The sequence below is a fragment of the Geotrypetes seraphini genome, chromosome 7 (genome assembly GCF_902459505.1).
Source record: "Geotrypetes seraphini chromosome 7, aGeoSer1.1, whole genome shotgun sequence".
NCBI classification, from domain to species: Eukaryota; Metazoa; Chordata; class Amphibia; order Gymnophiona; family Dermophiidae; genus Geotrypetes; species Geotrypetes seraphini.
Genome location: NC_047090.1, coordinates 134,533,975 through 134,560,371, shown reverse-complemented (window position 1 = coordinate 134,560,371; position 26,397 = coordinate 134,533,975). Strand labels below are relative to the sequence as shown.

Here is a 26,397-nt window from a genome sequence, read left to right as displayed (position 1 = left end):
AACAGGACAGGGAGGGAGGGACGGGGGATGGGTGCAAAGCCTGGTAGGGTAGGACAGGCAGGGCACTGCGCTTGAATATTAACACACACACACACACAGTTTATATTCGAGTCAACTTTTTTCCTCCTTTTTGGGGGAAAATAGGTTACCTTGATTTATATTTGAGTTAGTTTATATTTGAGTATATATGGTAATACAAAAACTAGAAAAAGCCATTTTTATGGCTATGGTAAACATGGCCTTAGCCTGTGGCAAAAAACCCAGGTAAGGGTGTGCTAAGGCTACTTATAACCACAACTTAGTAAAAAGACCCCCCCCCCAAAAAAAAAAAAAAAATTCTATCACAATAATCTATTTAGAAATGCTTATAGTGCAAAGTTGTGAGCATTTTTAAGCGGGTACTAACTTACCAGGCAGAAGCTAACTTACCTCATTTGTGCTTCCCTATGGTAAGTGCAATGATAAAAGGAAAAATAGCATTTGTATGTATTACTCTTCATAGGTGGCAATTCTGATTAAATAATGCTTTTTAGTGGCTCTTTTAGTACCTAGTTTTATGGTACTGGACGTTTAAATATTTTTTAATTAAAGTTGCAGTTTAACAAGACATATAAATATTTTTAACAGCAGGTAACATATTGGAAAATAAGCAACATTATCAGGAATAGTAAGCTGAGAAAGACAATTCCTGTTACAACTTTTCATTGTTTTGTGCTCCCACCCTTCCCAACCCCACTCCCGATTTTCATCCTTAGGGGCCCCTTTTACAAAGCCGCAGTAGTGATGCTGCTGTGGCAAATGCATCGAAATTCATAGGAAGTGAATGGGCAACTGTGGCTTTCTAAAAGAGGCCCTTAGTTTTTACACATTGCATTGAAATAAAGTACTGTAAACTACCAACAAACAAAATAAAACCCAGAAAACGCAAACATTAATATAATTTTTAACTTTTTGCTATATAGTGGTACCTTGGTTTACAAGCATAATTCGTTCCAGAAGCTTGCTCGTAAACCAAAATACTCGTATATCAAAGCAAGTTTCCCTATAGGAACTAAGGGAAACTCGCTTGATTCGTTTCCACCCACCCCATCCCCCGAGGCCAGCGGTGTTGCTCTACCCCCCCCCCCCCCCCCCGAAGAACCGGCATTGCTCTCCCCGCTCATGAAGGCCCCCCCTCCGCGTGATCCGCCATTCCCCCGCTCCTTTTGCCCCCCCCCCCCGCGATCCAGCATCAAAAGGCACCCACCCACCCGATCACATTTCTTACCCCCATTTGGCACTGGCACCAGCACCAATGCATAGGACATGCCGATGCCGGTGCCCGAAGATCTGCCTCCTTCTGCGCTGGTGCCGGTGCCAAATGGGGGGTAAGAAATGTGATCGGGTGGGTGGGTGCCTTTTCAATGCCGGATCACGGCGGGGAGGGGGTGCGATGCGAGCGGAGGGTGCCAGATCGCGGGGGGGGGGGCGCTCGTAAATCGAGGCACGCTCGGTTTCCGAGGCGCCGATTTTGCGAATGTTTTGCTCGTCTTGCAAAACACTCGCAAACCGGTGCACTCGCAAACCGAGGTACCACTGTATTTTGATTTTTTTTTTCGTTTGAAAATTAATTTTTTTATATATATAATTTTTAGTGCTGTGGTTTATATTTTTCAGGGTGAGAACCACCATTATTCTGTTGATTATTTGACACATTAGACTTTTTTATTTCTGGTTGTGGTGGTAAAAACTCAGATGCTCATAGAATTCCTAAGAGCATTGCGGCCACCGATAAAAAAGCCTAACGCAGCTTCATAGAAGGGGGGCCTAAATACTTACTCTTGGCGGAACTCTGCATAAATATTTTGAGAATTCTGCAAAGTTTATTTGTTGTGTAGAATTCTTCTATCCTGAGGCCTGAAATTCCTTCCTCTTTTTTTTTTTCTCAGGTTCCAGCCTTCTCAGTTCCCTCTCTCTTGCCAACTGCAGTTCTGTCTCCCTCTAAATTCCACCCCTCTCTCAGTTGCACCCTGAATTCTCTCCTTGACCTCCCTTAGTCTGGCAACTCTCCCTCTCTCCAATGGCTAAGAATCTCTTCCTCTCTTCCCATTCCCTTTCTGGTCTCGGACACTCTCTTCCTCTCTACCACTTGTGGGTCCAGCATCCATGTCCCCTCACCCCCCCACCTCTCTTGTTTGCACCATGAATCCCTTCCCTACTGCCCATTGTTTGGCATCTCTCTCTCTCTATGGTTAAGCATCTTTTCTTTTTCTTCTCCCTTTTCTGGTCTGGGTTTCCTTTTCATCCCCTTTCCCCTCTACTTCCAGCATCCATCTCCCCTCCCCTCTCATTCGCCCCCTGCAGGTCTAGTATCCATGTCTCCTCCACCCCCACACACACTTGCAGTGCAGCATCCATATCGCCTCCCCCTCCTCTTCCCCCTTGCAGGTCTAGCATCCATGTCCCCTTCTCCCCCCCCCTACTTGCAGTCCAGGATCCATGTCCCCTCCTCTCCCCCCATTACAAGCAGTCCAGGATTCATGTCCCATCCTTTCCCCCCTTGCAGTCTAGCATCCATGTCCCCTCCTCTCCCCCCCCCCACGGGGCTGGCATCCATGTTCCCTCCTCCCCCCTCCAAATTGAGATCAGACATACCTGTGGGCCTCCCAGAGCAGCAGCAGCACAATCCTTTTATTCAACCCTTCCCCTCCTCCTCCTCATGGGCTTGGCCTCTGTCACTCCCTCCAACCAATATCCCCCCCTCTTCCGTAAGATTAGACATACCTGTGGGCCTCCCAGAGCAGCAGGAGCAGGCCAACAGAGGCACTGCTGTGAATGGGCTTCTTGTGGCCAGCCCTGCTAGGGCCTTCCCTCTGCTGTGTCACCTATCTACAGGAAGTGATGTGGCAGAAGGAAGGTCCTGGCAGGGCCAACCGCAACCAGCCCTTTCACAATGCTGCCTGTTTCCTGGCCCACTGCTGCTGTTGCTGTTGCTCTGGGAGGATCACAGGTATATCTAATCTCATGGAGGGGAAGAGGGGGAAATTGGTTGGAGGGAGGGAGGCCAGGCCTACGTGGAGAAGGGCAGAATGGAAGGATTGTACAGAATTCTGCACAGATGGAGAATTCTGCATAAATTCTGCGGTAAAAAACTGTGGTAAAACTGGCCTTAGCACACAGGAATGATAAGTACGCACTAAGGGCCTGATTCTGTATACAACGCCCAGTCTCAGTAGCCACACATGGGCACCCTACATAGAATCACCTAACCACCCTAATTCTCTAATCAGCGTCCATGTCACAGATGCCATTTAGAGAATCTCCCTGCCACGATCAGCTGAACGGCAGTGGCAGAAAACCCCTGAACCCCACCGCAAGTCAGCTGGCAGGAGGGATGCCTACTCCCTTCCGCCGCCATCCCTGACACCCCCCCACACACACAGTCCGTGGCAGGAGGGATGCCCAATCCCTCCTGCCGGCACCCCCTTGAACCCCCACAAAGCCCACCTGGACCACCCCCATACCTTTAACAGAAGGGCCGGCTGGAGGGATGCCTACTCCCTCTGGCTGGCAGGCCCGCCTCTTCAGAAAGTGAGCCCCTACTGCCCCCCCTTATTTAGGCAATAAGGACCAACATGCTAACTATATTCTAATAGGTTAGTTGGCAGCAATGCAGCTGCACTAACTGTTTAGCGTACAACATGCCCACAGTCTGCTCCAACACTAAGCAGAACCTATTTTTTTAGCATGTGGGGAATGCACAATGATGCCAAAATTACTGTGGGACACCTGAGTAAACCCTACAATAAAGCATTTTAAGCTGCAGTAAACACATTGGGGCTCATAATCGAAAGAGAAAATCATCCAAAAACCGGCCTAAGTCGGCACTTGGACGAACATTTCCCAAATACGATCAAGTGCTGATAATAAAAATGGGTTTTGGACGTATTTCTAAACGACCTAGGCCTACATAGTGCTGCTGAACAAGCAAAGCTAAACAGGGCATTTGGGGAGGAGTGTCAAAAGTGTGAGTTGGGCGGGACATGGGCCAGCTTAGACTTAGTCGTATAGCATACAGCCCATGATCGACGGAACTTAGACGTTGTGACTTAGACCATGTAAAACATGGTCTAAGTCACAAAACCTCACCTAAACTCACCAAATAAGCACTGAAAACACATAACACAGACCCCCATACACTACCCCAGTGATCACTGATCCCCCCCATAAAAATATTAATCAGACCTTTAAAATTCAGCTTCCAGACCATCATCACCTGGCTGCCTGGCATAGGAAAGCCTAGTCGTCCAGCACAGAGGCAGCTTAAGCCATCTTGGGGGTGAGTTAGGGACTCATGGAGAGGAGGACCCATGCCCATAAGCCCCTGTAATCACTGCATTGATACTTAAACATGTGCACTCCCCTATACACCCCCAAACCCCTTTTTTACTGGCATATAAGTGGCTCCTACAGCCATGAGGGCTATTAGGGTGATAGATAAGTGGGTCTAGGGGATTCTGGAGGTGGTTTGGGGGGGCTCACCGTGACCTATAAGGGAGCTGTAGGAAGGAGAAGACATGGCACCTTTTCTGTGACATTCACAGCGGTGCCCTGTAAGGTACCCCACTATTTAGGTGCCAAGTCTGGGTGTTGAGTCCATCACTTTGCAGACCCCTCCCACGTCCAACAGGGCTTGTTCTAGGCGTTTTGGACTTGGACGGAAATGTGGTATAAAGATGGACAATTTAGCAGCTTGGATGATCAGATTGGCAGGACATATAATTAGATGATTTTCGAAACAAAGAAAATTTTGGATGTATTTTTTGAAAATGTGTCCTAGGCTGTTTTTTACTTTGGACGACTTGCGATTTGGACACAAACGGACTTAGATGTTCCTTCCGATTATGCCCCTCCACGTGTTTCCTGCAGTTTAGTAAAAGGACCCCTATATTTAACAGGCTTGCATAAATTCTTGTTCTCCAGGGACATGGACAGCAGGAATCAGATACTATCACCCTTGAGTCTAGAAAAGTCACAGGTTGAGCAAGATCCAGAAGCCAAGACTATTGCTTGGTCTATCATTTGTAGAAAATGTAAACCTGCTGACTCACATTTTACGTTCTCCAAAAGCTGCTTCTTATCAGACTAAGGGGACTTTTCACTAAGCTGAGTGCAGTAAGCACTATATTTTATGTACTTTTGTTATTAACTTTTTAAATACAATAAAATTTATTGGGAAAAAAAGATAACATTTATTTATTAAATTTTCTATACTGTTCTCCCAAGGCCTGCCTCCCATAGGAAGGCCAGGACAGAGTGGGTTATACAGGCTTATCTTGTTTAACTCTCTTGCTCACAGCAGGCTGCCTCTGCCAGGCCCAGTAACTTCCTTGTGCTTCAGGGCAGTTGTGTAGTAAGGGTGAACAGCACCTAGGGACCCTCCCCCACCCCTTCTGCTGCACGTACCCCCTTCCCTTTCCCTGGCCACGTCAGTATCAGCTTGCACTTTGACTTCACTGCTTACGCGCGGGCTCTGGAAGTGACATCAGAGAGAGTGCCGATGCCAATGCAGGAAGCAACCTCCCACCAGGGAAAAAGGTACAGGGAAGGAAAGGGGTGCGCGGCAAGGAGAGGAGTGGGGGAGGGTGGGGGCGGAGAGGAGGAGGTGTGCTGTGCCCAGGGTGGCCCTCCCCCTGGTGCCCCCCATACTACACCACTGGTCTAGGGGGTGGGTCAGCTGGGACCCTATGCTGGAAGAGCCGAGAATGTTAAAGAGGCGCAGGGGAAGAGCCGAGCATGCACACAGCAGTTGGGGGTAGGGGAAGGAGCGGATGGGTGTGGGGAGGCAGAGAAGAGGGTGGGGGAGGGACACCTTGCACCCTCACTACACCATTGCTTGTATACCACTTTTTTACACTCAAAGCGGTTTACATACTGTACAACAGTGGTCTCAAACTCAAACCCTTTGCAAGGCCACATTCTGGATTTGTAGGTACTTGGAGGGCTGCAGAAAAAATAGTTAATGTCTTATTAAAGAAATGCCAATTTTGCATGAGGTAAAACTCTTTATAATAATAATAATAATAATAACTTAATTTTGTATACCGCCATACCCAGAGAGTTCTAGGCGGTTCACAGCAGTTAATAAGATTACACATGAAAATAACGTTGGAATTTACAATTATTTGGAATGTACATGCCGTTGAAGTTAACAAGAATTTAACAAGATGAAGTCGATATAAAATACCATCAGTAGGAATATACAAGGAATATACAAGGAGAATACAAGGAGTATGGTACAAGGAAAATACAAGGAATATGCAAGGAATATACTGGGAATATAGTACATGGAATATACATGTGTGTCCGGGAAGTTAATAGGTTTGGAGGGAACCTAGGGGGGGGAAGGTGGGGGTTCAAGTGTATTGAAGGGAGTAGAAGTCGCGAGAGGGAGTGTTAGGGATTCTGTCTGTGGAATAAGTGAGTTTTGAGTTTTTTTCTGAAGTCCAGGTAAGTGGGGGCGTCAAGTATAATTTGGGCAAGCCATGAGTTTATTTTGGCCGCCTGGAAGGAGAAGGTTTTGTCAACGAATCGTTTGAGAGGACATACCGTAGTTTTAGGGAGGGGAAGGCGAATAGATGAATTCTGCGAGAGTTCTTATTGTTGTGATTTAATTTAAAGTGGGGGATGAGGTAGCTTGGGAATAGACCAAACACCGTTTTGAAGCTGAGGTATGCGAACTTGAACAGTACTCTGGATTCAAATGGTAGCCAGTGCAGTTTATGGTAGAAAGGGGTGATATGTTCCCATTTGTTTAGGCCAAATATAAGGCGGACGGCCGTGTTCTGAATCAGTTTTAGTCTCCTGGTGGTTTTCTTCATGGCGCCTAGGTAAATGATATTGCAATAATCGAGGATGCTGAGAATGGAAGATTGTACTAACAGTCGGAATGAGTTGTCATCAAAGTATTTTTTTATGGTGCGGAGTTTCCAGAGCACCGAGAAGCATTTCCTGACGGTAAGATCAGTGTGCTTCTCAAGGGAAAGGTGTTTGTCTAGGGTGACTCCTAGTATTTTTAGGGTTTGTTCTAGGGGGAAGTCCGATCCATTCACTTGGATTGAGGTAGTTTTGAGTTTGTCGTTGGGGGAGGCCAGGAAGAATTTAGTTTTGTCAGCGTTTAATTTTAGTCTATGGGATAGCATCCAGAGTTCTATCTGCCTGAGTAAGTGTGATATAGAATCAAGCAGCTCTAGGGTGAAACTGGTTAGAGGGATGATTATTGTGATGTCGTCTGCGTAAATGAAGAATTTGAGCTTGAAGTTGTGCAGGAGGTTTCCCAGGGAGACGAGGTAGATATTGAATAGGGTGGGGAATAGTGGCGAGCCCTGGGGGACACCACAAGAGTTGTCCCAGCTATGGGAGTAGGAGTCGTTCTTGATGACTCTGTAAGATCTATTTTTTAGAAACCCGTTGAACCAGCTGAGAACCTGTCCGGAGATGCCGATGTGTGCAAGGCAGTTTAGGAGAATGGTGTGGTCAACTAGATCGAAAGCACTGCTTAGGTCAAGTTGCTTTTGGCTAAGTCTTAATAATAATATTGTAATTTATAGTTAAAGAGATATATGATCAAGAAACTTTTATTTTACTTTTGTGATTATGATAAACATACCAAGGGCCTCAAAATAGTACCTGGCGGGCCGCATGTGGCCCCTGGGCCGCAAGTTTGAGACCACTGCTATACAGATACTTCAAGCATTTTCCCTATCTGTCCAGATGGGCTCACTATTTATGTAATATACCATGAGCAGAGAAGGATTAAGCGACTTGTCCAGGGTCACAGGGAGCAATGCAGGGTTTGAACCCACAAAACACACAGTCCCCGTTCTCTTTCCTTACCCTCCTCTGCCTTCTCCTTTGAGTCCCTCATATTTTATTTTTATTTATTTATTTATTTATTTAGATTTATATCCCGTTCTCCCAGTAGCTCAGAACGGTCTACAAGTAAACATACACAGTAGAAGTAATTAGGCAAATAAGATGTACAATAGGTTTAGATGCTTGGACATACAAGATTGTGCAGTATTTATCAGGGTACAAACAATTTTTCAGAGTACAGACAATTTATCAGAGTACAGACTAAGAGAGGACTATACTGAAATTTAGGAGAAGTTAAATAGGGGAGAGAAGAGAGAGGTGGGGTTTAAGGGGGGGTGTAGACTGAGGGAGACCTTTAGTTGAAGAGGAGGGTCTTTACCATTTTACGGAATGTCAATAAAGAGTTCTGTTGCCTGAGTTGGGGGGGGAGTTTATTCCAGAGATGTGGGATGAAGTGGCTGTAGGATCGTTTGCGGGCAGTTTCTGAGAGGAGGGACCTTCCAGGGGGAATGCATAGGCGTATTTCCGATTTTGAGCGGAGGGTGCGAGTGGGGGTGTAGATGGGAAGCTTAGATTTTATGTAGGAGGGGGTGGTGGCATAAATTCTCTTGTGGGCTACTGCTAGGGCCTTGAAAGCACAGCGCTGGCTAATTGGGAGCCAGTGTTCAGCGCGGAGTGCTGGGGAGACGGGATCATGGTAGTTGAGGTTGTGTAGGAGGCGGATAGCTGCATTTTGGACACGTTGGAGGCGTTTGAGATTATTTTTGGTTAGTCCATTAAATAGGGAGTTACAGTAATCCATTCTGGAGAGGACATATGCGTAGAGGAGTTGGGCGAGGTCAGGTGTGGAGATGTAGGGTTTGATCTTTTTCAGTTGGCGGAGGTAGTAGAAGGAGGTGGAGATTACTTGGGGTATGTGGGCAGATAGGGATAGGTGTCCATCTAAGGTTACTCCTAGGCTGCGTACCTGATCTGTTGCCGTTAGTAGAGTGGAGTCCCATGCTAGGGTAGGACGTGTGAATTTGGTGCTTTTTTTCCTGATCCATAAGAGTTCTGTTTTAGTGGCGTTTAGTTGAAGTTTGTTGTTTGACATCCAAGTTTTCATATCAGAGAGGCAATGTTGGAGGTTAGTAATTTGGGACGATCGGTTCTCGCCTAGTGGGAGGAGCAGCTGGATGTCATCTGCATAAGAGTGGATTTTAATGCTATATTTCTGCGCTATATCAATGACAGGCCTGATGTAGAGGTTGAATAGGAGGGGGGATAGAAGGGCGCCTTGAGGAACACCATATTTGATAGGCTTGGGGCGAGATTTGTGTGTTCCTAGTAGGACAGTCTGGGTCCTTTGATGGAGGAAGGAGGTGATCCATTGGAGGGCTGTGTCCTTGATTCCGAGGTCATAGAGTCTGGATGTGAGGAGGTGGTGGTCGACTGTGTCAAAGGCAGCGCTGAGGTCAAGTAGGACTAGTAGGGCATCACTGCCTTTGTCGAGTATTGCCCAGCTGTCATCAATGATGTCAAGGAGTACTGACTCTGTGCTGTGGCCTTTTCGGAAGCCGGACTGGGCAGGGGATAGAGCAGCTTGTTCTTCAATGAAGGGGTGAAGTCGGTGGAGCACAATTCGTTCAAGGAGTTTGGAGACAAATGGGAGGTTGGAGACTGGGCGATAGTTGCCGGGTTCGTTAGGATCAAGGGTGGGTTTTTTGAGAGTGGGCTTGATAATAGCTGACTTCCAGCTGAGGGGCACAGTCCCAGTGGTTAGGGAGGTGTTAATGATGGGGAGGATGGATTCTGCCATGGCGTCTTCTGTGGACAGCAGGAGGCTGGATGGGCAGGGATCGAGGATGGTGTTGGAGGGTTTGAGTTCTCTCAGGGTTTCGAGAACCTCGACATGAGTGGCCATATGAAATTGGGAGAGAGCGGCGGAGGGTGGGGTATTTGGAATCGGTTGGGGCTGAATAGGAGTGGGTTTGGTGTTGGTGTCAAGATTATCTCGGATGGTTTGTACTTTGGACTGGAAGAAGTCCGAGAGAGTCTCGCTATCAAGTTCTGTTTGGTTGTTGTGACTTTTTCTTTGGGCGCTGGTGAAGAGTTGGTTTGTGAGGGTGAACAATTGTTTGGATCTAGAAGGGGCTAGTTGTAGGAGGCGAGAGTAGTAGGTCTTTTTTGCTTCTAGGATGGCAGCTTTGTAGGTGATGGATATGTTATTCCAGTGGGTTTTGGTTTCCGAGTTCGGGTGTTTGACCCAGATCCTTTCTGCTTTCCTCAGTGATCGTTTTATGGATCGGAGGTCACTGGTGTACCAGGGAGCAGGTGCTTTGTTGGTGATTATTTGGGTTGTTTTTGTCTGGGCGAGGCTATTATAGAGGGATTGGATGTTGGAGTGCCATGCGGAGGCTGCCTGGTCAATGGAGTGGGGATGTTGGGTGCAGGTATCATTTAGGGTGCGAATGCCCGCGGCCATGGCTGGAGGGCTGACTGAGTTAGGGAGTTGACGTAGGGTGGGAGGGGTAGGGTCTTTACGCGGGGCTAGGGTAGTTTCGAGTGGGAGTTCGAATTCAATGAGGTGGTGGTCTGACCATGGGACTGGTGTGGTGGTATAAGTTGTTTGTTGGGGCTCTGCAGTTGGGTCACTGAGGGTGAAGAGCAGGTCTAGGATGTTGCCTGCTGAGTGCGTGGGGGTGGTTATAGCCTGATGAAATCCCAGGTCGGTGAGGGAGGAGAGGAAGTTGTCAATTTGTCCTGAGGTGTTGGGGTAGTCTGGGAAATTGAAATCTCCTAGGATGGTCACGTGTTTGTGTGAGATGGATAGTTCAGTGATGAATTCGAGGAGGGTCTCTAGGGTATCTGCTGGGGAGCTAGGGGTTCTGTAGAGGAGTATGAGGGCAATTTTGTGTTTGTGGCCTATGGTGAACGCAAGTGCTTCTAGGGAGGGAATATTGATGGAGTTTATCAGTTTAGGTGTGGCGGAGGTCTTGACAATGGTAGTCACTCCACCTCCTTTCCCAGAGGTACGTGAACAGGCTAGGGCCTGGTAGCCTGGAGGACATAGTTCGCCTAGTGTTATCCCATCATTGTCTTGGAGCCAGGTTTCAGTGATCATGAGGGCGTCCCAAGTCTTGTCACAGATGAGGTCGTGTAGGAGGAAGGATTTGTTGTTAACTGATCTTGCATTGATGAGTGCCAGTTTGAGTGTATTGCTGGAGGGGGCTTGTTGGGAGGGAAGAATGGGGATGAGGTTGGCAGGGTTTCTGGTACGGCATTTTTTAGGTCGTGAAGAGAGATCACCGTATCTGCCTTGGCCTGTAATTATGGGAATGGTGAAGTATAGTGTTGTAAGGAGTGTAGGGGAAGTGGTGGAAGTGGGGGTGGCTGGGAGGGTGGTTTGAAAAGTGGTGGGAGGGGGGGCGGGGAAGGTGGTGGCTTGAAGAATTGGGGGCATGGCAGGAAGGGGGATTGGGTGTTGGGTCGGATGGAATTCAGGAGAGTCTCCCTATCAAGTGCTGGCTAAGTCCTACTGTTGTAGCTAAGCCAGGAGAGGCTTGGACAATAGATGACTAACAGGAAAGATTGCGCAGCCAAGGTTTGTGTGTAGCCCAAGGATGTGCTGGGGGGGAAGTAGGGGCAACAAAAGTGAATACTGATAAACCTTTGGCAATAATACAGTTTGGCACTAAGCAAAAGCATAAACAGTAATAGAATTTGGCATCTAAACAAGAGCATAGAAAAAAGAGCATAGACAGTAATGAAATTTGGCATTAAACAAAAATATAGTCAGGAATAAAATTGGAATCGGGCGGAATCCGGGTTGGGAGGGTTAAACAAGGGAGAGCTGTGAGAGCAGGAATGGTGGTCTGACGGCCCTGAACACAGGGCAAAAGAAGAGGAGTGAGCTGGTGGGCGGAGCCAAGCCCGATGTCGCTGTGCTGCAGAGTCGGGCTGAGGAAGGAGGGACAAAATGGAAGCCTTCTTCCTCCTTCCTTTGCCTGCAGAAGAGCAGGAACGGTGGTCTGACGGCCCTGAACACAGGGCAAAAGAAGAGGAGTGAGCTGGTGGGCGGAGCCAAGCCCGATGTCGCTGTGCTGCAGAGTCGGGCTGAGGAAGGAGGGACAAAATGGAAGCCTTCTTCCTCCTTCCTTTGCCTGCAGAAGAGCAGGAACGGTGGTCTGACGGCCCTGAACACAGGGCAAAAGAAGAGGAGTGAGCTGGTGGGCGGAGCCAAGCCCTCTCTACCTCCATACTCCCTGCTCTACAGCGATTAGTGTGTTTTAGGCTTCAAAAGTCTAGGAAACACTGGTCTGATATCAGACTCTCAGCTATTGGGTGAAATTTCTACCCACATTAATACTGCAAGCCTTGCAGGTTGTTTTCCTCAGATACTGCCGATGGGGTGTGAGAGAAGGCACTGCAGCCTCAAGTGCTCCTGATCTATTTTCCTGCTTCCTGACCACAGCCACCTTAATTCCAGGACTTTCGATGTATTATTTTAAACTGAATCAAGATGTTACTGCATGGCAGTAGAAGCTGAGCTTTCTACATGCGCAGTAGTGTTAAAACCCGGCATTTTCCAATCTTCTAAAACAAAGGGATTTCGATATTTTTTTTCAGTCATGGAGTTTAAAGTGAAATTAATCTCAGGTTTGTCACTGCTTACTGACATAGGGTTACCCTATGGCTCCAGAAAAAGGAGGATGGATTGAGACATCTGGACTTGACTTCTAGTGAAAGCAATGGAAGTAAAACCCGGCTGTCTCAATCCGTTCTCCTTTTTCTGGAGCCATAGGGTAACCCTATGTCTCTGTTGTGCATGGATTTTCCCAAGTTTTGTGAAACTATAAGACATGCTGAGGTTCCAAATGATGCTTTATCTCGGCCATACTACTCACACACAGTAAATTAACACCCAAGGCATGTATTTCCCTGTGACATGTTAGGCCCAGATGCTCTAACCATTCTTACTACAGGCCCAAAATGAGAAAAATGCTTCAGTCCATCTGCCCTGGAGTACAAAAACTCCTCAAAAAATCCTCAAAATATCAATCCATTCTTTTCTGGTTTTTTGTTTTTTTTTAAATTTAATTCAGAGATTTCCTTTTAATGTCCTAATCTAGTTTTATATTTTTTATTACAGTCATACTAGCTGTGTAAAAAAAAAAGTGTGTTCACTAATTCTCCTCTTTAGTTGTTCCTGTTATATTCCTTACTTCCTTCCTTTTACTAAACCATAGTAGAGGTTTCTATCATGGCCCGAGGCACTAAATGTAGATGTAGATGAAGGTTCGAGAAAGACAAAGAACCAGACGTCAAGGTCAATGAGAAAGGAAGATAGGGATTTGTCAGGGGGTTGATAAATTACTGCTATTCGGAGAGGTAGAGGAGTGAATAGACAGAGTGGACTTCAAAGGAGGAAAAGTAGTGAGACTGAGGTAGGAGAAGAGGTTGAAAGCCACAGGAGGATGAGAGTAACAGCCCAACCTCTCCTCCATGACCAACCAGGTGAGGCGTATGGGAGAAAGGGTAACCTCCATGACATAGGGCAACAATTGAAACAGTCTTCGGGGCAGAGCCAGGTCTCAGTTAGTGCAAGCAGGTGGAAAGCAGGAGAGATAAAGCGAGCTTATTGGAGATAGAGTGGGAATTCCACAGGGCACTTGAGAAAGGCAGAGAAGAAGGGGAGAGGAGAGGAATGGAAATAAGACTGGGGGAGTTGCAGTGTGATCTGTATGAGCAGGGCGAGAATTGATGAAGGCCCAGCAGTGAGTCAGAGGAGAGGCAAGATGCAGTCAGACAGGATGAGGAAGGTTAAATGAGAGGAAGAAATTTATTTATTTAAAAACTGTATATACCGTTTAAAACTAAATGGTTTACAAAATTTACATACACAGTATTTAAAATGAACACATAGTGAAAACAGATACATAGTTGAATAAACATATAATAAAATAAACATAAAAACAATCTTCAAGGAAATACCAAAATGTGGATAAAAAAAAAAAAAAAGATCATGGATAGTTCATGAGTTTTATCAACAGGAACTAAAAAAAGGCATCTACAAATAGCTGCGTCTTTAGTAATTTTCTCAAGCTACCCTTTTCACAGCAATTTCGTATCTGACCCACCAAGGAGTTCCATAACTTAACTCCTGCACAACAGAAAGTCATTTTACCAGTCTCAACAAGTCTTGGGTTCTCAGACATCTTCAGTAGAGCTAAATTCTCCGAACGCAAAGATCTTTTTGGTATATAGGGCGTATATTACTTTTAAGCAATTCTGGGATGTTTCCATACAGAAATTGATGGCAAATCAGCACTGCTTTATACTGGACTCTGAAGACGACTGGAAGCCAGTGCAGTTTTTTGAGATATGGTGAAATATGGTTATATTTAGACAAACCCATTATCAGACATGCCACTGCATTTTGTATAAGCCTTAGTGCTGTGAAGAAGGTGGGCAATAAAAGGGATGGCAAGATGGTGAATTGAAAAAGTGGACAATGAACCCTTGAGGAATGCAGTGGTTGGGGTGGAGGGAGAGATTGGGTGAGGTTAGTTTATCAAGAGAAGAAGGTGTAAGGAGGGAAATGATACCTGAGGTGAGGTTGATTAGGGCGGGCTAGGGGGTCTCCCTGGGGAGTGCAAGGAGGTGTCTGCAGGTGGATTGCAAGGCCTCCTTAGTATGGAAAGTGGGTGTGGTAGACAGGTTTGCTTGTATCAGCAGTAATAACTTTATTTATTCATTTAGCCCGTCCTCCTAAAGGAGCCCAGAACGGATCACAAGAGAACATTCCCAGTATAAGCAGAACAAACTTTGGTGGGAAATACAGACTTGGTGGACACGAGGGTTTAAATTGCATCTTTTACAGTATAGCCATAACATACAGACTTGTAAGTACGGACTTAGTAGACATAAGGTATTTTAAATTTGCAGCATTTTCTGTATGGCCATTTCCTAACATAGAGGTAAAACACCTTTTACTTTGCAGGTGTGTGCATCATTGAAGTATGGTGGGTTTTTGATCCGGTGGTTGTCACAGATAAGTTTTACTGGGAACGATATAGTACAGTTTGATTTTGTTTGGAGTGATTTGTAAGTTTGGTAGTAGATCGAATATAAGAAAAGGACGATTCAGTGATAGTTAAGAGGGCTACCTGATGAAGGTGTGGACATAGGAACTAGAGAATGACACGGTGACAAAATTCATCACCGTTCCCGTCCCTATAACCGCGGGAAACCATCTTCATGTCATTCTTTATGGAGAGAGGGAAGAATCAGAGTATGAATGGCCACAACCACTGACCCGCAAGCTTTGCTTTGAAGAATGCTGGTGTAAAAGGACTGAGGTTGAGATAGACACTACAGAATGACAGTCTCTGGCATCCAGAGCAGATATTGTGATGTCATAATGCCTCATTCCACCAGTGCCTAAGAGCCAATCACATCAGTGATGTCACAATGGCTTCATTATCCTTGGCTCACATAAGAATCAGAGTATGAATGGTCACAACCACTGACCCGCAAGCTTTGCTTTGAAGAATGCTGGTGTAGAAGGACTGAGGTTGAAATAGACACTAGAAAATGACATGGGATTATTTCCCGCGGTTATCCGCGGGGACGGGGACAGTGATGAATTTTGTCACCGTGTCATTATCTAATAGGAACCTCAGTAAGTGATTATTTCCTTTGCCAGGATCAGCTGGAGGATTGTTAAGGGTAGTTAAGTGGAGTAAAAAGGTAATGTGAGCCTAGGGGTGGGTGGGATGAGGGGTAGGCTGGGAGGGCCTAAGCAACCAGGGACATGCCCTCTTTTTAGACGACTGTCCAGGCATCTGGACGGCTTTTCAAACCCCGGCACTTGTCCGGGTTTTGAAAAACTTCCAGTTCGGGACCACATTAGGATGCAACGTTGTGACATCACACGCATTTGCGAATGCGTGCAATGTCATCGCATCACACCTGCGCATGCGCAGATGCCCTTCCAACGCAGCTCCGAGCACACGAAGAGGTTGAGGGAGGTGGGGCGGAACAGGGCAGGGCCATGGCTCCGGGTTTTACAATCGTAAAATCTGGTAACCCTGTGTGGATCCAGTATACAAAGATGTCTCCACGAGAAAGCAGAGCTGAGAGAGAGATCTAAAGGCATTTAAAAGTACATACAAGTTTCTAGGGGTTTGCAGACAGACACAATCCTGCTTCAGGGATATTAACTCCAGCCTTCCAGAGTGATTTAGAAAAACCGGGTTGGATTTTTAGAGCTGGGAGCCTGTAGGGACAATATGGACAAATACTGAACTTGCAGAGCACAAACAGCATACCTTAACCCAGAGGTCTCCAAAGTCCCTCCTCGAGGGCCGAATCCTGTCGGGTTTTCGGGATTTCCCCAACGAATATGCATGAGATCTGTGTGCATGTACTGCTTTCAATGCATATTCATTGTGGAAATCCCGAAAACCCGACTGGATTCGGCCCTCGAGGAGGGACTTTGGAGACCCCTGCCTTAACCCAAGCAAGTCAATTTGGGGACAAATAAATTTCATTCTTGATTCATCTATGCCACTGTCCTATGAGGCGAAAATTTGTGGTACGATACTTCATGTGAAACCTACTTTACATAGGTATAAAAGTCGTCTTTTCCTGATCTTAACAGGAATAGGTGTTCAACTTATTCCTCATAATTGGAAGAACCATGACAGAATCAACTACACTTTTTGGTGGGTAAATGTATGTACCGAATATAAATATGAAAGAATGATGGTGGAACGCTTGGGAAATAGTAAGTCCTTTAATGATATATGGAGTCCATTGGCTACTCTTATTGCAGTACAATAAAAGTCAAGTTTCTTTCTTTTTTCTTTTATATGAGATATCCTTACACATCCAGGGAGGGAGGGAAATGTACTTTGAGGAATTTAATAATTTAATCACAATATTGTAATCGCATCATTGGTATTACTGTATTAATAATTACATCGAGACTGGGTGAAAATGTCTATTTAATGTATTAATTGTATAGTTAATAGTACATTTCATACAATGTTCAAGATTAACTAATTGTATTGCACTTCAAAGTTTAAAAATCAATAAAAAAAATTTTTAAAAAACAAAAAACCCAAGCAAGCAAAGCTGAGATAGAGAGAGCTAAAGGTATTTAAAGTATGTACTATTTTCTATCATGTGATAGGTGGGGTGGTTTAAAGGGGTTTGCAGATGGATAAAATACTTCTTCAGGGACACCAATTCCAGCCTTGCACAGTGGAGAGAGTGTGGCACAGTGGTTAAAGCTACAGCCTCAGCACCCTGGGGTTGTGGATTCAAACCCACGCTGCACCTTGTGACCCTGGGCAAGTCACTGAATTCCCTCCATTGCCCCAGGTTCACTAGATAGATTGTGAGCCCACCAGGAAAGACAGGGAAAAATGCTTGAGTACCTGAATAAACTCATGTAAACCACTCTGAGCTCTCCTGGGAGAACAATATAGAAAATTAAATACATAAAAACTAATAAATTTAGAAAACCACAAAGGAAGGATTTAATGCCACTTGAGGGGGAGGAGAAAGATAAGAGGGATGTGTGCCTCCCAGTCCACCCATGCCCACCCCCCAAAAATGGACCTCTACCTCGACCCCTGGTTTAAGGAATATCACAATGATGTGTTAGACACCCATTAAATGCAAATCTATCTCATGCATATTCATTGATATTCCTGAATAAACCCAGGTGTGCTTAGGGTTGAGTAGCACTGCTTTAAGGATCCCTCTCCTTCACCACCATTTTTGCCTCCACCAACTTTTCCGGGAAGGCATTCCAGATATCTACCACTCATTCTGTGAAAAATATGTTCTTATGTTACTTTGCTGTAGTGTACACTGTCACATCTTTATCATAAGTTTTAGTGCACAGATTTCACTGAATTTATACCCCACACACCTCTATTTAGAGGTCATCATGTATAGATCTTCTGACATACACAGTACTAAACAGAATATGTCATAGAAAATTGACAATCCAAGTTTATTTGAGTATTTGATTAAGCGCTTATCCTAAGGTACAAAGCGTTGTACAATAAATTAAAAAAATTTATAGGATTTCAAGGAGACAAACAATTTTAATTGATTAGACGTACATAACTTCAAGACTTAAAGAGACATTGGGAATGAAGGGAGAACTACAATTTTTATATAGGAAAAGTACATGAAAGGGAAACACAAATGGGAGAGGGGAAGTTAAAATTTGCTGGACTTGTTTCGAATATTCAATTAAAGGCGTCTTTAAAAAGGAAACATTTTAAATTGCTTTTAAACTTCTGCAGATTACATTCAGATCTTAAATATATAGGAAGAGAATTCCAGATCATTGGGGCAGTCACTGAAAAGATGAAGGTACAACGAGTACCAATTAATCTCAAAGAAGGAACATTAAGGGTGTACTGTGAAGTTGATCTAAGGGCTCTCGGGGGATCGTATGGAATCAGGAGTCTATCGACGAATGCTGGAGCGTTGGTTTGTAGAGTTTTAAAAGTCAATAATCTATTTTGGATATTATAAGGGAATGAATGAGCACATTAAGAGAGATTTAGCATCAAGAAGGGGGGGACCAATGATCTAATCATCCTTAGCTTATAAAAGCAATTTTTAACCAGTGCACTAATTTGTGGGAGAAATGAAAGTTTATTGTCAATAAGAACGCCTAAAATTTTAATAGTAGTAATCGGTTTTAAGTGGAATATTATCAATAGAAACTGGAGCAATTAGTTGTAACCCTTCTTTCCATGGAAAAAGCACAGTACTAGTTTTAGTAATGCTTAGAGAGAGCATATTAGTATTTAGCCAATCATGAATTGATAACTTTTGATTGATAGAAGATATATCATTTTGGCTTATAGGATCAATAGTATGCAAAAGTTGAAGGTCGTCAGTGTAGGTGTAAACCGTAAATCCAATTGATTGACAAAGAGTCAGGACGGGAGCCAGATAGATATTGAACAGTAGAGGGGATAATATAGAACCCCGTGGAATACCGAAGTTAGAGTGGTAAGGCTTAGAAATTGAATGATTAAAATGTACTGTGGAGAATCTATCAGAAAAATAGGATCTGAACCAATCCAGGACTTGGTCAGTTAAACTGATGGAGGCGAGTCGTTGAAGTAATAGATTGTGATTTATTGTGTCAAATGCGGCCGCAAGATCCAGAGAGATTAGTAATACAGACTTGTATTGGTCAAGATAATAATGAATAGTTGTGGTAAGTCCTAGAAGGGAATGTTCAGTGGAATAATTTTTATGAAAACCAGCTTGATTGGGATGCAGAACCTGAGTTGTTTCGATGAAATTTGATAGTTGCTGAAATACAAGTTTTTCTGTTATTTTAGCTAAAAATGGAAGGTTGGCTATTGGGCAATAGTTTGAACTGTCTTTAGGGGTGCTTTTTGGATTTTTAATGCTCGAATAAAGGATTGAATGCTTCCAATCTGCTGGGAGACTTGCAGTAGAAAAACTTTTGTGAATAATTTGAAGAATGAACACAAACAAAAGTTTCTATGGAGAGTTGATGTTCCAGATGTTGGCTTTATTAAAATTTCAATTTAGTAATCCACATAAAAGTATCTAGGATCTAATCCCAAAAGATCCTAGTGGATTGGGTCCTAGATACTTTTATGTGGATTAATAAATTGACATTTTAATAAAGCCAACATTTGGAACATCAACTCTCCACAGAGACTTTTGTTTTTGTTCTTGGTGGAATTCTTTTCTGTAGAGCATCAGGGTCAATTTTTTGCTTGTACTGTTGTATAGAAAGTTGACAATACATGATATCAAATATTTATTCACAAACACACAAAAATTAGCCTCTTTGTTGCAGGTTGAGAGGCTGAAGATAGTTGCAGCTCAGCCCATCTCGTCTCACTTATGCCACTGTTGCTGCTCTGGAAGTTCTGGAAGCCTGTCTGTGGTTCCTCTTCCCATTGTGGTAGATGCTCCAGCAACTATGGAAGAGAAACATCACAAGATTACAAGACTCACATCCTGTTTGATCAATGACAAAAGCTACTTTAAATTCAACAACCTATACAGAAGGAGAAAAGGCAGACAGATGATGGGAATGACCATGATTGGGAAAAGTAACGGAGAAAAGATACCAATAGTCAGATCCATTCTGAAAGTCCCAACCATTGGCATCCCGTGCTGTAAGCAAAAGTTAAAGAGAACTCAGCAACCCTTCAAAGACCATAAGTGGGTCCACAAAACCGCTCCAGCAAAATGAATCACGCACCATAAACTAAGGAGAAGTCAACCTGCCCTATATCTGAAACATGATCAGCATATCAACAAAGAACAATCAAGAGACAAGTTGGCCAAGCTAGCTTGCATGAAATGAATGGGACAGCCATGCTGTCTCATGAGGAGGTACCAGAGATGGGGAGCCTGTGAATTCAGACTTGCAGATATACATATACAATCATACAAACAGAAAAAAGTATACTTGCCACCTGAGGACACATTATGTGATCATGTTACCCCCCTAAGGCATCCTGCCTCTCAAATACAGAGCACATGATCCAGTCAGGATGCTCTAGCCAGTAATCACTGCTTCATAATCATGGAGCAGGCCCGGGCCTTTCTGGCTGTAGTCTGAAAAGTAAAGACAAATTAAAATATGTCCAGCAGTTCTTAGAAATATGCACTTCATAAGTAAGACTTCTAGCACTTTAACCAGACACAGCCATGACACATCAGCTTACACAGATTCAACCATAATTATGTATTATCTATGAGTGAAAATTAAAGTAAATAGACAAGTACTTACGGACTAGAGAAGAAGGACCCTCTAGGTCTCAGTACAAGTGCCAGTGAAGCAGCTAGAGGAAGGAAGACAGCCTTAGTCTCTGTGCAGTTGTGTGCAGAGTAGCACAATAACTGGCATAATCAAATGCCTTTCGGCTGGAATAGTGTTTATTTAGTTATGAGAAGTAAATGTTTTAGGTACATTTCACCCATGTGATAGTATCTATTGGGAAGGGCCCATCAGTTGGCCTGTCTTCACACATAGGTTTGTTTGCACATAAACAAACATAAGCATCCCAAGAAAGGGAACGCCAAAGCGGCATGAGCATAAATCTGCCATCTGGGACCCCCCCATTCCACCCTGGAAGGGCTGACACTAGTGAGAAGTGACAAGGAAGAGCAGTTGCTGCTAGCAGAGACCTCAAGCCTCACCAGTAGGAGAAAGGATGTGGTGAAGGGAAGAACAGTGGAGCGTGTCAACGGGGACCCCATCCTCTGCTGGCAAAAGGCGGCAAAAAGGCCAAGGCAACGGTGAACAGGGGGAGCAGCTGCTGGTGGGAACCCCAATCTAGGGTTGCCAGATTTTCCGATCGGAAAATCCGGACCTCCTAGACCTGCCCCCAGGCCCACCCTGCCATGCCCCCATTGTCTGCCCCCCCTCCCCACTCCCCGCTGCCTGCTATTGTCTGCAAATCATGTTGGGCAGGAAGGCAGTCCATGCATGTGCAGATGTCATGTGATTTGAGGAGGCTTTTCAAAACCCAGACAAAGTGCTGGGTTTTGAAAAGCCGTCCAGACATCTGGTAACCCTACCCCAATCCATACCCTGTAGGCAGAGGAATTAACAATTAAAGCCATGAGGAAGAATGCAGTGCCTGCCGATGGGGATCCCAAGCCTTGCTGGTGGAGGAAGAAATCAAGGCCATAGCTATGGTAAAGACTGGAGGACCCAGAAAGTCCATGGCTGTGGGGAACATTGGAATTAAGGAGGTCTGCAGTACCAGCCAGCAAGCTCTGCTGATCTTCACTGTGGCCACAGCCTTGCTGCATTCTGCTTCTGGCAGAGACCCAGTAGAAAGAATAAAAGTTATAAGTTGGGAGGGGGCTGGGAGAGAAAGAGAGAAAGGCATGGGGAAAGGGAAACTGGAGAAGAGAGGGAAAGAGAGAATGCAGTGACAGGAACAAGGGCAGAGTGCAAGAGGGTGGAAGGAAGCTAGAATGTCTGTATATCACCCCTCCCACTCCCCCACACAAGCATGTGCATGCAAACAACCCATCTTAGCCCGCATCCCTCCCACACCCCTTCCCTGACTTCTTACTCCACCTCCACTCCATCACACACACCACTCCCAACCCTCCTACCTCACACATGCATACCACCCTCACTAGGGCCACTGCAAGGATACTGGGTCCCCTAGGTCAGTGTTTCTCAACTCAGTCCTGGAGTACCCCCTTGCCTCAATGAATATGCATGAAAGAAATTTGCATGTAATGGAGGCAGTGTATGCATATCAAAACTCGTGTGACGACAATAAAAATAAATATTTGAAAAAGATGAGAGTCCTCAGTTTTCAGTGACATTATCAAGTAATGAGACTGTCAAAGCATGGAGCCTCCTATGAAGATTTCACTAGGGTTCCGATCACAGAAACATCAATAAGCCTCTCAACTAAAGTAGAAAGTGCAAAAAAATAATGAATCTCACTTTATATACTGTAAAACACATGCGAGTCCGGTGCACACCAAAGCGCAAAGTGCACGTATAATAAGTCCCAGTCCTATAGGAACAAATTTTTTGTTTTTGTAAAAAGCAGATGCTATAATTCCACAGACAGTGTAATCCATATCAATCTTAAAAAAAAATATGTCAGTCACTTAGACCAAGACAGACAGGGGAAATGCCCGAGTACCTGAATAAATTCATGTAACCCGCTCTGAGCTCCCTGGGGAGAACGGTATAGAAAATTGAATTTAAAAAATGAAATAAAAATTTGTATATCTTGGTGACCATAAAGCTGGAGGAGAATGGCAAAATACCAGCTATCCTCCCCACCCGCGCACCCATGACCTAGCCCAACTAAACAAAGTGATTAACAAAAACACAATCCATGTAAGAACTTCATTGAATTGATAGGAAAGACCTTACCATAATCATACAGAAGCATTTAAATATCCTTTCAGAGTTTCATAATCAAATATTATAGTTCCACAGCAGCTAATGCACTGTGCCATTACCCTCCAAGTCAACACTAAAGGCCTCACTGAACAGCAGAGTTTTCAATAAAGATTTAACCCCCCCCCCCCCACATACATTTTTACATAAGCGTAGCGCAGTTTACAGTGCTGGTCTTGGCGGTAACAGTTCTGATGCTCATAGAGTTCCTATGAGCATAGGAGCTGTTACCACCACAGCTGGCGTTAAAAACTGTGCTATGTTATTGTAAAAAGGGGGGTAAATTTTTTAAAATTCTTCTTTAAACACATAAAATTCAAAAACTGAACGTCAGAAACAGAAAGAACATGGTTGCAAGCATAAATATTTTAAGCAGATTAATATATAAGTTGGTGCAAAGATTTTAGATCCATCTGTCCCCAATGCAGGTGTTAGCTGAAACGTGACCTCATTGGGTGTTTCATTTAATAAACTGACTGATACCATATTGCCATTGTTTGTGTTGATTGTCTTACTGTTACTTCTGGTCTTTTTTTTTTTTTTAACAAAAAAACCCCCAAAGGGCTAGATTCACTAAGCTTTAGCCTTCTCCAACCCCGACCCGATTCACTAACCTTCTGGACGATCCGATCCGCATCCGATCCAATCCGCATATGCAAGTGAGGGGAAATGGCATGCAAAGTAGGAAGGCAGTGATTCACTAAACCAACGAAGGAACACCGAATGGGCTGGCCGATCCAAAAAGAAGTGATTGCTGAGGACCAGTCATGCACGTCCTTGATGACTGTCCTGCTCTCTGCCACCCTGAAACCATCAAAATAAAGAAGCACCCTACTCTCTGCCGCCCTGCCTCTCTGCAAACCCGTGTTTTTAACCTACACTACGGTGTCTACACTACGGTGTGTTCTGCTTATTAGTTGTTCCAGTCTGGCTGCAAAGTGTGTTCTGTTCCCTTGAACTGATTCTTGTGGGGCCAGCGACTGCAGCTACCTCCTTCCTTCTGTTTTGACCTCAAGCTTGTGTGGAGAGTAAGCTCATGCACAGATCGCATCTCCAGGCAGTGGATGGTCTGCGCATGGGTCTGGATGGCTCTGCAGCGATTCGTTTGATGGCTTGTGGGCGTGTGTCTGATCAGATCATTTGCATGGGGACTCTTTAGTGAATCGGTCACCCGGCAAGATTCAGCCATGGATCACCTATGGATCAGATCGGAAAGGTGAGTTTAGTGAATCTAGGCCATAATCCAACAAGTCTGCAATGAGGGCATGGTGAATCCAAAGCAAAAGAGAATAAAACTGCAGACAACTGTTCAAGATACAGGCAGTGTTTACAACTAGACCACCTTAAACAGATAAAGGGATCCGACACAGTCCGTGTTTCGATCAACATGTCTTCATCAGGGGTCCCCGAGATGGTAGTAAAAGATATATTCACAACAATTTTGCCCGATCAGTATGCTACGTTGTTTGGCGAGGTGTGTCACTTCTAAGGAAGCTGCGATTATAGGCCTAGAGCCACTAAACTCAACTTTCCGATTCGATCCATGGGCGATACATGGCCGAGTCTTGCCGGGTGACCAATTCATTAAAGAGTCCTCATGCAAATGATCTGATCGGACGCACGCCCATAAGCGATCCCATGGATCGCTGTAGAGCGATCGAGATGCATGCGCAGGAAGCATTTCAACTTCACGAGCCCTGCTCCCGCTCTGCTTTTAGGCAGGGACCCGAGGAAGCCTTGCCCACTCTCTATAATGTTCATCCAATCAGTGCTACAGGGGGAAGGTTGCCAAATGCAATGCACTTTATTATATGCTAGCAGTTATTTGATTGACACCTTCAGGGCTTTGCTTGTTAAAAATTGCTTGCCCGACAACTCAAATTATTGTTGTTTTAGGACTTTCACTTTGCAGCCAGACTACAGAACAGAACACGCTTTTTAAACACATGGGCTGGCAGAGAGCAGGGCGCTTTTTGCACAAGGGATATCCTTATTGAGTTTGTATCATCTTTAAAAATACTTGGGGTCATTATTGATAACAAACTTTCCTATCATGATCATATAAATAATATTGTTAAATCATGTTTCTTTAGACTTCGTTTAATTCGATCGATTTCTAAGTTTCTAGAGCCAAAATCTTTAAACATTTTACTTCATTCATTAATTATTACTAAACTTGACTACTGCAATTCATTATTTTTAAATATTACACAAAAAGAAAAGAAACGCTTACAAATTATCCAAAATATTGCCGTTAAACTCATTTACAAGAGTAAAAAATATGATCATGTTACTCCATTTTTGATTAAATCACACTGGCTTCCCATTAATCATCGCATTACTTATAAGATTTTACTATTAACATTCAAAACTCTCGATTCCAGCGAACCTCAATTCATTAGTAAAATACTTATTCCATATAGTGCCTCATGCTCTCTTCGGTCAACTAACCAAAAACTTCTAGTTATTCCCTCCTTGAAAATTATTGGAACCCGTCGTCAAGATATGTTTTCAGTAATAGCACCACAACTCTGGAATTCTTTACCTCTACAATTAAGAGATGAAAATAATCTAAGCCATTTTAAAAAGAACTTAAAAAGCTTCTTATTTAAGGATGCTTTCAACTTGTAAATTGCTTTTTTAGACTCTCTTCCTTCCTCTGCATATTTCTTCAACCTTCTCCCTTTTAATGTTTATCTTTCTCTTACCTAGTGTATCAGTCCGTAAACTTGCCAGTTGTATTCCTTTTTTAAACATTTTTCAAATCATACTTATTGTTTAAACTATTTTTGCTACTTTGTTTTCTGTTTTTTTTTTTGTTGGGTTTTTTTTTTCTGTTTGTTTTTGTTTTTTTGTTTTTAATACAATGTTAAATTATATGTTGTTTTTAATATTGTAACTCGCTTAGAAAAATTTTAATTAAGCGACTAATCAAATATGAATAAAACTTGAAACTTTTATTTTTAGGGTTTCAGGGCTGGGATTTCAGGGCAGCAGAGAGCAGGACAGTCAGCAAGGACGCGAGCGACTGGTCCTCAGCAGTTGCTTTCTTTTTGGATCAGCCAGTTTAGTTTAGTGAATCGCTGCCTTCCTACTTTGCATGCCATTTCCCTTCTTTTGCATGTGCGGTGCGGATCGGATCGGGTGTGGATCAGATCAGGCAGAAGGTTAGTGAATTGGGTCAGGGTCGGAAAAGAACATAATAACATAAGAATTGCCGCTGCTGGGTCAGACCATCGTGCCCAGCAGTCCGCTCACGTGGCGGCACTAACTGAGACTAGTCCTACCTGCGCACGTTCTGGTTCAGCAGGAACTTGTCTAACTTTGTCTTGAATCCCTGGAGGGTGTTTTCCCCTATAACAGCCTCCGGAAGAGTTCCAGTTTTCTACCACTCTCTGGGTGAAGAAGAACTTCCTTAGGCTCGCAAACTGGTCGGGACACAATCGGTGAGCTTAGACCCATCACCTGTTTAAGGTGGTCTACTAGTGTGCAACAAATTGTTTATTGTAATAAACACTGCATTCATCTTGTACAGTTTTCTCCTTTTTTTGTTTTGGATTCACCATTTTTTTTTTTTTTGGACCTCGCTT

General features: G+C 44.2%; 1 protein-coding gene across 1 annotated transcript in view; it reads right to left on the bottom strand.

Annotated features, from left to right (window-relative positions):
• The window catches only part of ATL1 (atlastin GTPase 1), a 100,694-nt gene that overhangs the window by 5,677 nt on the left and 68,620 nt on the right, over positions 1-26,397 (bottom strand). Inside the window, exon 13 of the mRNA XM_033953015.1 lies at positions 430-444. Coding sequence (XP_033808906.1) covers positions 430-444 — 15 coding nt within the window. The remainder of the gene's footprint in view (positions 1-429; positions 445-26,397) is intronic.